The following is a 15,004-nucleotide window of genomic DNA, read 5'->3' as shown; positions in this document are numbered from 1 at the left end:
GACGCAGCGGCTCACAGCTCTCCCTTTCGGTGCGTTTTATGTGTGTTATCTGTGTTATGTCTGTTAGTCAAATTTAGTCATTCAAACCAGGAAAATCAGGCAAATCCTACCTACAACCGAAAGGACCTTCTGATCATCGGATTCCAGTGCAATCGGGACCTTGTGCGCGAATTTCCACACCCGCGAAATATACCGGAAGAGATAGCCAGGACACCGGGCGCTCCGTGGATAGTTGTCGGCGCGAACAGGCGTCGCAGACGGAGGAGAAACAGGAAGCAAAAGCGAGGATGCCGGTCCGGTATACTTGCCAAGCTAAAGAGACAGCCACACAAACCACCGCTACCTAGCATGTTCCTCACCAACGCCAGATCCATCATCAACAAAATGGACGAACTTAAACTACAGATATCAGCAAACAAACTCGTGGAGGACTGTTGCATTCTCTTAGTAACAGAGACATGGCTTCATCCACTTATCCCAGACGGAGCCATTGAGCTAGCCGGGCGCACAGCGTTTCGTTGGGACAGAAACATCGACTCCGGTAAGAGCAAGGGGGGGGGGTTATGCATTTATGTGCACAACAGCTGGTGCACTAATATCCAAACCATAGATAGCCACTGTTCTCCTGATCTGGAGTCCCTAACAGTTAAATGCAGGCCTTTTTACCTTCCTCGCGAATTTACAGGGGTTATAGTAACAGCAGTCTACATCCCACCGAATGCTAACGCTAGCACAGCTTTAGGCTACCTGCTAGGTGCAATAAACTCACAACAGAGCACATATCCAGAAGCAGCCCACATCATAGCCGGGGACTTCAACCATGCAGACCTAAAGTCAGTTCTCCCGAAACTTGAACAACACATAAGATGTGCTACCAGGGGGAAAAACACACTAGACAAGGTTTACTCAAATATTAAGAAGGGGTTCAGGTCAGCACCACTACCACACCTGGGGCAGTCAGATCACCTGTCCATATTCCTAACCCCAGCATACACCCCACTCAGGAGGAAAGCTCCAGTCACCATAAAGACTGTGAAGACATGGCCTGAAGGAGCTTCCTCGCAGCTGCAGGATTGCTTCGAAAGGACCAACTGGGATATTTTTGAGGATCAGGACTTGGAGGAGTACACATCAACTGTACTTTGCTACATCAAAAACTGCGTTGACAATGTCACCGTCGACAAACGCATCCGGTTGTACCCCAATCAAAAACCCTGGATGACAAAGGATGTCAGGTCTCTCCTCAAGGACCGTAACACCGCCTTCAGGTCTAGTGACAGAGCTCTATACAGTGCTGCTAGAACCAACCTGAAGAGAGGCATCAAGGATGCCAAAGCGTCCTACAAGAGGAAGATTGAGGACCACTTTTCCAACAATGACCCACGGCGGGTATGGCAAGGCATCCAGCACATCACCAATTACAAGACCAGCAACCGCACGACTGCCGACGGCGACGCCTCGTTGGCTGAGGAACTTAACTGTTTCTTTGCTCGTTTCGAGGTGAAAGCTACAGTGGCAGACATTACACCCTCTCCAGCACCTGAGAGCAACACCTTCACTGTGCAGGAGTATGACGTTAAGCGAGTGCTCAGAGCAGTGAATCCCAGGAAAGCTGCAGGCCCCGATGGTGTGACGGGCAGAGTGCTGAGGGAATGTGCAGACCAATTATCTGAGGTCTTCACAAAAATCTTCAACCTGTCCCTTTTAAAATCCACCATCCCTCCCTGCCTGAAGTCCGCCATAATCATCCCACTGCCGAAAAAGCCTGTCATCAGCGGTCTTAACGACTACCGTCCGGTAGCACTCACACCGGTCATCACAAAGTGCTTCGAGAGACTGGTCCTGCAGCACATCAAAGCCAGCCTCCCACCCACCTTCGACCCATACCAGTTTGCCTACAGAGCAAATAGGTCTACAGGGGATGCCATCGACACTGCTCTTCACACTGCACTGACCCACCTTGAACACCAGGGGAGCTATGTGAGGATGCTCTTTCTCGACTTCAGCTCTGCCTTTAACACGGTCATCCCGAGCAGACTGGTCACCAAACTTTCCGACCTTGGATTTTCCCTAACCATCTGCAAATGGATCAAGGACTTCCTGACCAACCGCCCCCAGACAGTCAAAATAGGCCCTCACCTCTCCTCCACCATTACACTGAGCACCGGCTCACCACAGGGCTGTGTGTTGAGCCCCATCCTTTACTCCCTCTACACTCACGACTGCGCCCCCACCCATCCCACCAACACCATCATCAAGTTCGCGGATGACACGACTGTGGTTGGACTTATCTCAGAAGGAGATGAGACAGCCTATAGGGATGAAATCCAAAGGCTGGCAGCATGGTGTTCAGTGAACAATCTGGTCCTGAACTCCTCCAAAACAAAGGAACTTATAATTGACTTTAGAAAAACCAGTGGAGATTACGACCCACTCTACATCAATGGGGTCTGCGTGGAAAGGGTACCAGCTTTCAGGTTCCTGGGTACGCACATCGCAGAGGATCTCACCTGGTCTACCAACACCATCACCACAGTAAAGAAGGCACAGCAGAGACTCCACTTCCTGAGGATCCTCAGGAAAACCAACCTGCAGGAGAAGCTCATGTTGTCCTTCTATCGCTGCTCCATCGAGAGTGTGCTGGCATACTGTATAACCACATGGTATGCCAGCTGCTCAGAAAAGGACAGGAAGGCCCTTCAGAGGGTCATCACGACGGCCCAGAAAATCATCGGCTGCTCACTGCCCTCCCTGGAGCACCTGTTCAGCCTGCGCTGCCTCAGTAGAGCAGGCAAAATAATAAAAGATCCATCCCACCCCGGCCACCGTCTGTTTGTTCATCTGCCCTCTGGTCGACGTTTCAGGTCAATCAAATCCCGAACAAACAGACTTAAGAACAGTTTTTACCCCAGGGCCATACGAGAACTGAACACTACCTGTGCACTAGGCAACACCGTTAAAAAATCTTGTACTTAATTTAATTGTATTTATGTATTTATTTGTTTTTGCATTTATTGCATATATGTTTGTACGCACCGTCAGGATTGGCTGTTTTTTAATTTCGTTGTACTCGTTGCAATGACAATAAATGAATATTATTATTATTATTGAATGCATTCAGAGAATTGGCCTCCAGAGAGGGAGAGAGAGAGAGAGAGAGAGAGAGAGAGGGAGGGGGAGGGGGAGGGAGAGGGGGAGAGGGGGAGAGGGAGAGAGAGAGAGAGAGAGAGAGAGAGAGAGAGAGAGAGAGAGAGAGAGAGAGAGAGAGAGAGAGAGAGAGAGAGAGAGAGAGAGAGAGAGAGAGAGAGAGAGAGAGAGAGAGAGAAAGAAAAAAAAAACACACAAAAATCAGTGTATCTCGGTTTTTGTAAAGAGAATCTAATTTTAGATCTGAAACTCGTTGCATGAAAAGGTTTTTGAAGTGGACTCAATTGTGGCTTTCCAAGCAAAACTGGCAAAATACTTGAAAGGAAAAAAATAAAATTCAAGGCATTGTGAAAAGGTCAGTGGAGTGGAATTTGCTGGTAGCTCCAGCAAAGAGTCGGTGTAAACTCGATGGATTGTACTGCACCTTCCTGTGAAAATTAAAGCAAATTGATAACAGTAATAACAGTAACAACAACTTTCCCCACGGGTTCCAATGTGTTAAATGATTTGATCAGAATGAGCAGCCAGAAGCTGTTATCAGGCAACTGAACCATCCTACCACCAACCAGAGAGCAGTGCCGAACTACTATCTACCTGTTTGATGACCCTTGGACTATCCTTGATCGTACTTTGCCGGCTTTACCTTGCGCTAAACATTATTCCCTTATCATGCACTGTGAATGGATCGATTATAATCACGTGTTGTCTTTCCTCCGACTGGTTAGCACGCAACAAAAGCTTTTCACTGTGCCTCGGTACAGGTGACAATAAACTAAGCTAAATTCAACCTAGAACAAGGGTGGCACAGTGGCGCGGCAGTAGAGCTGCTGCCTTACATTGCCAGAAAACACAGGTTCGATTCTGACTACGGGTTCCGTCTGTACGGAGTTGGTACGTTCTCCCCGTGACCTGCGTGGGATTTCTCCGGGTGCTCCGGTTTCTTCCCCCATTTCAAAGACGTACAGGCTTGTGGCTTGTAGGTTGATTGGCTTCTACTCTGGGTAAAAGACTTCCTCACCCTATAATTCCCCTCATGATTTTGGACACCTCCATAAGATCACACCTCAGCCTCCTGCACTCCAAAATTTATCTACCTTCATATGCCAGCTTGTGAATAATGACGATAATGTGCGCTGTTCTTAAGACATCTCCGTAATCTGTCCCAAGTTCTGGAGCTTTGAGTCAACAGTACCCTGGCACTGGCACTAGTGCAAAAAAAAGTACGGTGTCATTGAGATAATGCATTTGGCAATGAATAGTTTGCTCTGTCCATACACCCCAAAGACTTATGAGACATAAACACACCATTAGGGAAAAGGAAATGATCTACATCTCTTGCACATTATGACAAAAGCCATTGTAAATAGTGTGCAGAAATGCATCTTTAATCCTGTCAGGATGTTATGGATCCCTGACTAACTATCCAGCTCAACATAGTATTTACACATTGCCATCTGCTTGCAGTCAACCAGTATTACGATCCAGATGTGACTGTGATTATAGGCTGCGATACCCTTGGCAAGTTTTCCCCGCATCTAAGGGAGGAGGGAGGTTTTGCATCCATACCTCCTTATTAAATTATTAGGCATAGAGAAGACACATTGGGCAACAGTAAATCATTCTCCTGTGTGGGAAGGAAATGCAGATGCTGGTTTAAACGGAAGATAGACACCAAATGCTGGAGTAACTCAGAGGGACAGGCAGCGTCTCTGGAGAGAAGGAACGGGTGAAGTTTCGGGTCGAAACCCTTCTTCGGACTCGATTATTCTCTATTGCCCACGAGGTATTGCTGAGTGATGGGTTTTAGCCCTCACCTCCTTTTTCGAATGGCAAGTGCAAAATCTAAAATAGACAATAGACAATAGACAATAGGTGCAGGAGGAGGCCATTCGGCCCTTCGAGCCAGCACCGCCATTCAATGTGATCATGGCTGATCATTCTCAATCAGTACCCCGTTCCTGCCTTCTCCCCATACCCCCTGACTCCGCTATCCTTAAGAGCTCTATCTAGCTCTCTCTTGAATGCATTCAGAGAATTGGCCTCCACTGCCCTCTGAGGCAGAGAATTCCACTGATTCACAACTCTCTGACTGAAAAAGTTTTTCCTCATCTCCGTTCTAAATGGCCTACCCCTTATTCAATGGCCTACCCCAAAATCAAACATATATACTTCCAGAACTGGTAAGCGCACAGGCACTGCTGGAAGAACTGCTGCCTCACAGCGCCAGAGACCCGGGTTCGATCCTGACCCCGGATGCTGTCATTGTGGAGTTTGCAACCTCTCCCTGCGGCCGCGTTAGTTTTCTCCGGGTGCTCCGGTTTCCTCCCACGTCCCGGAGATGTGCCTGTTTGTCGGTGAACTAACCTCTCCCAATTGTCCCAAATGTATGGGGAGTGGATGAGAAAGTGGGATTAACATGGAACTGGTGTGGACGGGTGACCGAGAGTCGGAGTGGACTCGGTGGGTCGAGGGGGGCGTGCTTCCCTGCTGTACCTCTAAGCTAAACTGAGACGAGTTCTGACATTTATTTCAAAAAGTTAAACTTTGATCAGAAATGTGGAATGGCTGAAACCACTCAGACCGACAAGGGTGGCACGGTGGCACAGCGGCAAAGTTGCTGCTTTACAGCACTTGCAACGCCAGAGACCCGGGTTCGATCCTGACTACGGGCGCTGTCTGTACAGAGTTTGTACGTTCTCCCTGTGACCGCGTGGGTTTTCCCCGAGATCTTCGCTTTCCTCCCACACTCCAAAGACGTACAGGGTTGAAGGTTAATTGGGCCGAATGGCTTGTAGAAATTGTCTTGGTAGAAATGTAAATTGTCCCTAGGGTGTGTGTGGAATGGTGTTAATGTCCGGGGATCGCTGGTCGGTGCGGACTCAGTGGGCCAAAGGGCCTGTTTCCGCGCTGTATCTCTAAACTAAACTAAACTAAACTACATCAATGCTCTTCCCCACACTTTCAGATGAGCTTGGCACAGGTATTGAAGAAACCACTCAATTCTAAATCGTGCAAAAAAAATGCCTGGCGGTTATGTGAGAAGCAGAATCTTTCATGATTGGAAATTTACTGATTCAGATAAACTGTGAACATGACAGTTCACTATGGAAAGGCTGGTAGATGTTTCATGTACAAAGCTGACCTGGTATCTGGATTTCTATAAATGTATGCCCAGAGATTTTATTATGTATTCAATAAAAACTGTGGAATACAGTGATGTGAGTTTCCATGACCTTCATACATAGGAGCAGAATTGGGCCATTCGGCCCATCAAGCCTACTCCGTCATCAATCATGGCTGTTCTATCTCTCCCTCTCAACCCCATTCTCCTGCCTTCTCCCCACAAACCCTGACACCCTTACTAATCAAGAAGCTATCTATCTCTGCCTTCAACATACCCAATGACTTGGTCTCCACTGCCGTCTGTGGCAATGAATTCCACAGGTTCACCACCCTCTGATGAAAAAAAAATCCTCCTCATTTCCTTTCTAAACATACGTCCTTTTATTCTCTCAATCCCATTCTCCTGCCTTTCCACCCCGTAACGAATGACACCCTGACTTTGTAGGTACAAGCAACAAAAGAACTCAATAGGTCCTGCAGTAACTCAGTGTGTTAGGCAGCACCTCTGGAGAGCATCTAGTTTGGTGACATTTCAGACGTGAGTTTTGTAACCCAAAATTCCATTATTCCATAACCCAGTGAATGTTTGAAGTTCATTTTATTACCTAAGCCTGTTTAATTAAAATTGTAATTGAAAAAATTGACTGCCTCAATAAAGATGTCGAGAGCCCACTGCTGCCGAGGAATGAAACCACAGACTTTTCCATTTCAGAAAGCAGTCAGGAAGGCAAAATCTCACTCAACAAGGAGAATGGGGTTGAGAGGGAAAGATAGTCCAGCCATGATTGAATGGCGGAGTAGACTGGATGGGCCAAATGGTCTAATTCTGCTCCTATCATTTATGACGTTATTTATTCACAAAATGCTGGGTAACTCAGCAAGTCAGGCAGCATCTCAGGAGAGAAGGAATGGGTGATGTTTCGGGTCGAGACCCTTCTTCAGTTCCCGGAATGGCGGGACTATCATATGTTGAAAGACTGGAGCGACTAGGCTTGTCTACACTGGAATTTAGAAGGATGAGAGGAGATCTTATCGAAACGTATAAGATTATTAAGGGTTGGACACGTTAGAGGCAGGAAACATGTTCCCAATGTTGGGGGAGTCCAGAACAAGGGGCCACAGTTTAAGAATAAGGGGTAGGCCATTTAGAACTGAGATGAGGAAAACGTTTTTCAGTCCGAGAGTTGTGAATCTGTGGAATTCTCTGCCTCAGAAGGCAGTGGAGGCCAATTCTCTGAATGCATTCAAGGGAGAGCTGGATAGAGCTCTTAAGGATAGCGGAGTCAAGGGGTATGGGGAGAAGGCAGGAACGGGGTACTGATTGAGAATGATCAGCCATGATCACATTGAATGGCGGTGCTGGGCTGAATGGCCTACTCCTGCACCTATTGTCTATTGACTACATTCTATCTCTGTCCCGCCCACTCCCCTGACATCAGTCTGAAGAAGGGTCTCGCCGCCCATTCCTTCCCTCCGGAGAGGCTGCCTGTCCCGCTGAGACAGTTACTCCAGCATTTTGTGTCTGCCTGACTGAGACTTCGATACTTGCAGGATTATGGATGAGAATTTAAAGTTTGCAACATGTCAAGTGATTGGCGTTAGCTCGCACGACAGTGCCCTGTCCATCATTTTGATTGAATTCCAGGAAATGAGAGTTATATAAATTGTGACTGGAGATGATTGAAGTTCTGGCTATTAATATTTAACGACAAGATTGGATATTCAGAAGTTTCACAGAAGTGGAATTAGGCCGTCGAAAGTGGGGTTCCGACCCAAAGCGATATTTTTTCTCCAGAGATGATCCCTCCAAGTTGTTTTAGTTTACCAGTCGTTGAGTCTCATTGTCTGTAACTCGTTTTCACTTAGCCCCACGGCTAACAATGGCCTGTGTCATCGTTACCTTTTTTTGCATATCTTTCTTTCATATGCTCTATATCTCTCTATATCTCTACCCCAAACCGTCAGAGACTCCTCCTCACTCACCACATTCAAAACATCGCTGAAGTCTCACCTGTTCAGTACTGCCTTCAACCACTGAAGGTCACCTCACCTTCTGTCTCCTTTCTCTGTTTGTTTACTTATTTATCTCTTTATTCACTTCCCTATGTTCTCTAAATCCCTGTAAAGCGTCTTTGAGTGTTTGAAAAGCGCTATATAAATGTAATGCATTATTATTATTATTATTATTATTATTATTATTATTATTATATCACCGTCTATATCTCTCTATATCTCGTTTTTCCCTTACCCCTGACTCTCAGTCTGAAGATGGGTCTCGACCGGAAACATCACCTATTCCTTTTCTCCAGGAACGTTGTCCGACCCGCAGAGTTACTCCAGCTGCCTGACCTGCTGTGTTACTCCAGCACTTTGTGTTTATGGGCAGTCAGACAGATGGACTAGTTGTGATATTTAGAAGTAAAGAACTGCAGATGCTGGTTTACCCAAAAGGTCGTAAACTGCTCAAGTCGGGCTTAGCAGGTCAGGCGGCATCTCTGAGGAACATGGATGGGCGATGTTTCAGGTGTGTCAGGACAATAGCCTCCTCTTGAATGTCAAAAAAACTGAGGAGCTGATTGTGTACTTTAGAAAGGCTCAACATCCAAAGACGTACACGCCACTGGAAATAAATGGGTCTACTGTGGATAGGGTGAGCAGCTTTAAATACCTGGGAGTCCGCATCACAGAGGATCTGACATGGACAACGCACATTGCCGCACTGGTGGGTAAGGCAAAGCAGCGCCTTTACCACCTCAGACAGCTGAGGAATTTCAGAGTGTCTCTGAGGATCCTTCAATGCTTCTACTCTTGGGCTGTAGAGAGCATCCTGTCCGGCAACATCACAGTCTGGTTTGGGAACAGCTCTGCCCAGGACAGGAAGGCCCTGCAGAGAGTAGTGCGTTCGGCAGAACGCACCATGGGAACTACACTCGCCCCCCTGCAGGACCTATACATCAGGAGGTGTAGATCCAGAGCAAGCAAGATTATGAGGGACCCCTGCCACCCCAGCAACGGACTGTTCCAGATGCTACGGTCAGGCAAACGCCTCCGCTGTCACGCTGTGAAAACGGAGAGGATGAGACGGAGTTTCTTCCCACAGGCCATCAGGACTGTTAACTATTATAACTCCAGGGACTACATTTTTCTTTTCTGTATTAACTTTAATTTATATGCTGTAACTGTAATTTATTTTTTTTGCACAATCCGCAGGCATTGCCACTTTCATTTCACTGCACGTCGTGTATGTGCACGTGACAAATAAACTTGACTTGACTTGACTTGAGGTTAGGAACCTTCTTCAGGCTTGAGCCCTTGATTTGATATTTAATGGTTAACCTAGAATGAAAGTTAATGCAATTAGGAACATTTTAAAAAGCTATAAATATGAAACAGAAGCCGAGAATGCAAGTCCCAAGCAGGTCAGGAGAGATGTGCACTGCTAATATCACAGGCTGATGAAAGCCCATTAACCTGCTATGTAAATCCTGTTTCTTTCTTCACAGTGTTCTGCTCTCTCATTGTTACCCTTGCTGTTCTGTCATGTCTTTTGTAACATGGTTATCTATGCACCGTATCCGATCATAACACATCTCAGCTTGACAATAGACAATAGACAATAGGTGCAGGAGGAGGCCATTCGGCCCTTCGAGCCAGCACCGCCATTCAATGTGATCATGGCTGATCATTCTCAATCAGTACCCCGTTCCCGCCTTCTCCCCATACCCCCTGACTCTGCTATCCTTAAGAGCTCTATCCAGCTCTCTCTTGAATGCATTCAGAGAATTGGCCTCCACTGCCTTCTGAGGCAGAGAATTCCACAGATTCACAACTCTCTGACTGAAAAAGTTTTTCCTCATCTCAGCTCTGGCAAAGACCACAAGAGGGTGGCGCAGCGGTAGATTTGCTGCCTAAAAGCTCCAGAGGCCCGGGTTCGATCCTGACTACGGGTGTTGGCTGGACGGAGTTTGCACGTTCTCCCCGTGACCGAGTGTTGCTTTCTCCGGGTGCTCCGGGAGTTTCCTCCTGCATCCCCACGGGTGACATTCGGTGACGTTTCGGGTCTTAACACTCAACCTCCTTCAGCCGGAGAACCCCTAAGTATGGAGGGGGGGATAAGGGGAGATGGAGTGGGTGACTGGGGGGTGGGAGGGGAAGGGGTGAGTGGGTGGGAAGAAGAGGGGTTGAGTGGATGGAGTGAGGAAGGGGAGGGTGCTAGACCAATGCAGAAAAAAACACCATGTTAAATAAAAATCGCGATTTTCATTGAGATTTCTTCTTCTTATTTTTTTTAATCCATTTATTTTAAAGAAAAAAGTGTGATTTTTTTCCCCCACATCACAATGGCAACCCAATGAGTTGTGGGCCCAACGGGTCCACTTGGTCTAGTCTATATACTAAAACTCTTGATTGTTTGTTTGTTTGTTTGTTTGGTTGTTTGTTCCTGAACTACAGCCATAACGGTACACGATAGCACAACAATTTTAGGCCCACCTTACTCACCGTCGTCCCTTTGGTGCTAATAGAAGAAGTTTCATTGAAATCGGTGTTATATTTTTTAAGTTATTCACATTTTAAAATTTAAATCTATCTCCTAGGGAGGGAGGGGGGGATGGAGGGAGGGGAGTGGAGGGAGAGAGGGGGTGGAGGGAGAGAGAGTGGGGGGATGGGGAGGGGGAGGGGAGGGAGGGAGGGGGAGGAGGGAGAGGGGAGGGGGGGGAGGAGAGGGTGCTGCACCAATGCAGGAGAGGTTTGGACCCAACGGGTCCACTTGGTCTAGTCTTTTATAAAAGTCCATTAAAGTGTGTGGGAGTATTAAGGGCCTGTCTCAGTTACACAATTTTTAAGGCGACTGCCGGCGACTGTCAAAGTCGTAGCAGATCGTAAAATTTCCTTTTACCCTACGACAATGACCACGATAATGCCGAGTCAGGTCGATCCAAGTTACTTTTTTTGTGAAACTAGCGCCTGGCTAAGAGGTTACACCGTCTTCGGAAACATCGCGAAATTCCCACGCTTGCCTGACCGTCAAACTGTCCCCTCCAACCTACCTGTCAAATGTCCTGACGGTAAATAAATTGGTTCAACAAAACTATCTTCTGGTATCTTCAAATGCCTTTTCTTAATTTAACATTACGCACTTCTAAATGCATCTGCGACAACCTGGCAAACCTGGGGACAGCATGCGACAGACAGCGCCCGCAATAACCTACGATACCTGGCGACAAGCCAGCTGTCGCCGAGAAATTTCTATCAGCTATGATTCATTGAAGACTCCTCACGATCATGCCCGCGAGACCCCGGCGAACGTTCGGCGACAGCCTAGTCGCCTGCAGTCACCTTAAAATCGCCTCAATGGGACAGGCCCTTTAGTAAAATAATGCTCAATAGTCAGGAAAATGTGCTAGCCTTACACCACGAATGCCGAGATTAATGGAGTTTTATTTCATACTAGACCAAGTGGACCCGTTGGGCCCAAACCTCTCCTGCATTGGTGCAGCACCCTCTCCTCCCCCCCCACCCCTCCCCTCTCTCCTCAACCCCCCTTCCCCTCTCCCTTCTCCCCCACTCCCCCTTCCCACTTCCTCCAGCTCCCCTCCGTTTAAACTTTAAAATGTGAATAACTTAAAAAAATATAAGACCGATTTCAATAAAACTACTTGCATTATCACTAAAGTGACAACGGTGAGTAAGGTGGGCCCTAAAATTGTCACGCTATCGTGTACCGTTTCGGCTGAAGTTCAGTCACAAACAAGATAACAATCGAGAGTTTTAGTATATAGATGGATGGCTTTTGATGGTCGACAAGGACCCGTTTCAGTGCTGTTTGACTCCATGACTCCACACAACTAACTACAAATTGATTGAAGTTCTCAATTGCATCCATCCCATTTCATTTTTGTTCAATCTGACTACAGATTCAAATTCAAATATCTATGCAAATAATGGTTCCGTGTCGAAGCGAGATTTTCCAGCATATTATTATAATGTCCGCATCTGCAGCCCGTAACAAGAATCATTATCATGGACCGTGTTGTGAAGTTGGTAACTATATTTGGATCCAGAAGTATAAAAATTGTTGCTCAGAACCTTGTCAATTTTGTGCCATGAGATCACGAGTGGCAGGAGCAGAATTAGGCCACTCGGCCCATCAAATCTACTCCACCATTCAATCACGGCTGATCTATCTCTCCCCTCCTAACCCCATTCTCCTGCCTTCTCCCCACAACCCCTGACACCCGTACTCATCAAGAATCTATCTATCCCTGCCTTAAAAATGTCCATTGACTTGTCCTCCACAGCCTTCTGCGGCAAATAATTCCACAGGTTCACCACCCTCTGACTGAAGAAATTACTCCTCGTCTTCTTCCTAAGGGGACGTCCTTTAATTCTGAGGCTATGACCTCTAGTCCTAGACCCTCACTCTCATGGAAACTGGGAGTGCGATGGCGAAAGGCTCGATATTCATTTCCTTGCCAGGCATATTGGTGGTATTTATTTATCTGTGATTCCAACATTAACACTAGGAACCTGCCAGATAATGTTTACTACCTACAAGAATGTGGCTGATCTCCTATCCTTGATAGTTAATGGTGGTGCCATTGACCAGTCCTTGGAGGATGGGGGGGGGGGGGGAAGAGAGGGTGATGGTCACCATTGTCCACAAACTCTATCAGCCGAGTCGCATACGTACCGTAGAAACAAGGAACCGCAGATGCTGGTATACCAAAAAAAAGAGCACAAAGTGCTGGAGTATCTCAGCGGGGTCAGGCACGGATAGGTGATGTTTTGGCTTGGGAGCTTTCTTCAGACTTCGACATGGAACGTCACATATCCACGTTCTCCACAGAGATGCTTGGCTACAGACTGGTTCCACCAAGATGCAGCACAGAATGCCACAGGAGATCCTTTTCCCCGGTGGCTATCAAACTGTACAACTCCTCCCCCTTCTGTCGTGGGGTAGACTGACCCCCACCACCCCCCCACCCCCCCTTCAATCTTTGCACATCTCTAACCCTGGACTTTCCACTTGTCACTTTAATTTCATGTTGTTGTTCGTCCTTCGGGTTTGAAGATGACCATTACTTCACTTTCAGTTGGAGGATTTGTGACTGTGGGTCCGGGAGTGACTGGTGAGGCCAATCCGGGCCCGGAAAGCACGCCCACACGTAGGACACAAGTGGATGGGTGCTGCAGTGGAAGTGGAGGTAGCCCGGGCCTTGCGTTTCCTCTGGGCCTCTGCAGTGCGCCTGTTCTCTGCTGCACGGGCTCCTGTGGTGAGCTTGCTACCCCAGGTTGGACGGTCCAGAGCAAGAGACTCCCAAGTGCTGAGGTTGATGTCCAAGTCTTTGAGGGACACTTTGAGGCAGTGATCTTGTACTGTTTTATTGGCAGACCAATTTTCCTCCTGGGATAAATAAGGTTCTATCATATCATATCGTATCGTATCGTATGCTGCCTGACCCGCTGATTTACGCCAGCACTTGGTGTCCATTTTAAGATAAACGACCGTTGGGTCCAAACCTCTCCTGCGGGCCCAGCAACCCTCATTGGGTTCAAACCTCTTCTGCAGTTTTGTGTAGTTTAGTGATGAAAATTGATTTTCTAGGTATATTCTAGTTATATGACTGTTTCTGGAATTCTGCTCTGTTTCAGTCCCAGTATTGTTTTTTTTATTTTGCTTTAGAAATGCACCATGCCGACCATCGATCGCCCATTTGCACTAAATATCCCTCTTATTCATTCCCTACACACCAGGGGCAATTTACAAAGGGTTTTAACCTGCAAATCCACAGGTTTTGGGGATGTGGGAGGAAACCGTAGCACCCGCAGGAAACCCACGCGGGCACACTTCACGGAGGACATGCAAACTCCACACGGACAGCAGCTGGGGTCAGGATTGAACCCGGGACCTCTGGCTCTGCGAGGCAGCAGCTCTACCAGTTGCGCCACTGTGCCGCCAAGCTGGTATGGAGGGCATTTTGGGATCGGCTGTTGAAGCTGGCCTCGCTGGTGCTGCAAAAATGAAAAAGAAAATCTTTGGAGAGCTGGTAAAATCTAAAACCTCTTTGATATTTCCTGAATTTCAGCTTTCTGCGTCGGATGCCGATGAACACAAGAACGGACAAATTGTTTATGACATTGTGACCGGGGACCGAGGGGACTTTGTGATCGGCAACAGCAGTGGACTGATCACTGTTGCTCCGGGAGTTAGTCTGAACGTTGGGCAGACCTACACGCTGACTGTCAAAGCCCGGGATAATGCTCGTCCAGATCAACAGAGGTAGGTCTCTCCTGAGAAAGTGCAAACACCACCCAGCGTGGTTTACTGAGAGGACTCTTCACAGTCACCATTGAGGAAAGAGAGAATGAAAGAAAAAGGAAGAAAGAGAGAGAGAGAGTCAGACAGACAGAAGGCAGACAGACAGACGGACAGACGGACAGAGAGATAGATAGATAGATAGACAGACAGATAGATAGATAGATAGATAGATAGATAGATAGATAGATAGATAGATAGATAGATAGATAGATAGATAGATAGATAGATGGATGGATGGATGGATGGATGGATGGATGGATGGATGGATGGATGGATGGATGGATGGATGGATGGATGGATGGATGGATGGACGGACGGACGGGATGGAGGGAGGGAGGGAGGGAGGGAGGGAGGGAGGGAGGGAGGGAGGGAGGGAGGGAGGGAGGGAGGGAGGGAGGGAGGGAGGGAGGGAGG

General features: G+C 47.4%; 1 protein-coding gene across 1 annotated transcript in view; it reads left to right on the top strand.

Moving 5' to 3' along the window:
- The window catches only part of pcdh15b (protocadherin-related 15b), a 1,128,636-nt gene that overhangs the window by 799,289 nt on the left and 314,343 nt on the right, over positions 1-15,004 (top strand). The window contains exon 17 of the mRNA XM_078413191.1: positions 14,358-14,551. Within this exon, the coding sequence (XP_078269317.1) occupies positions 14,358-14,551 (194 nt within the window). The remainder of the gene's footprint in view (positions 1-14,357; positions 14,552-15,004) is intronic.

The sequence above is a fragment of the Rhinoraja longicauda genome, chromosome 16 (assembly GCF_053455715.1).
Source record: "Rhinoraja longicauda isolate Sanriku21f chromosome 16, sRhiLon1.1, whole genome shotgun sequence".
Classification (NCBI taxonomy): domain Eukaryota; kingdom Metazoa; phylum Chordata; class Chondrichthyes; order Rajiformes; family Arhynchobatidae; genus Rhinoraja; species Rhinoraja longicauda.
Note: the sequence above shows the minus strand (reverse complement) of the source record. Positions and strands in the feature narration are given on the sequence as shown.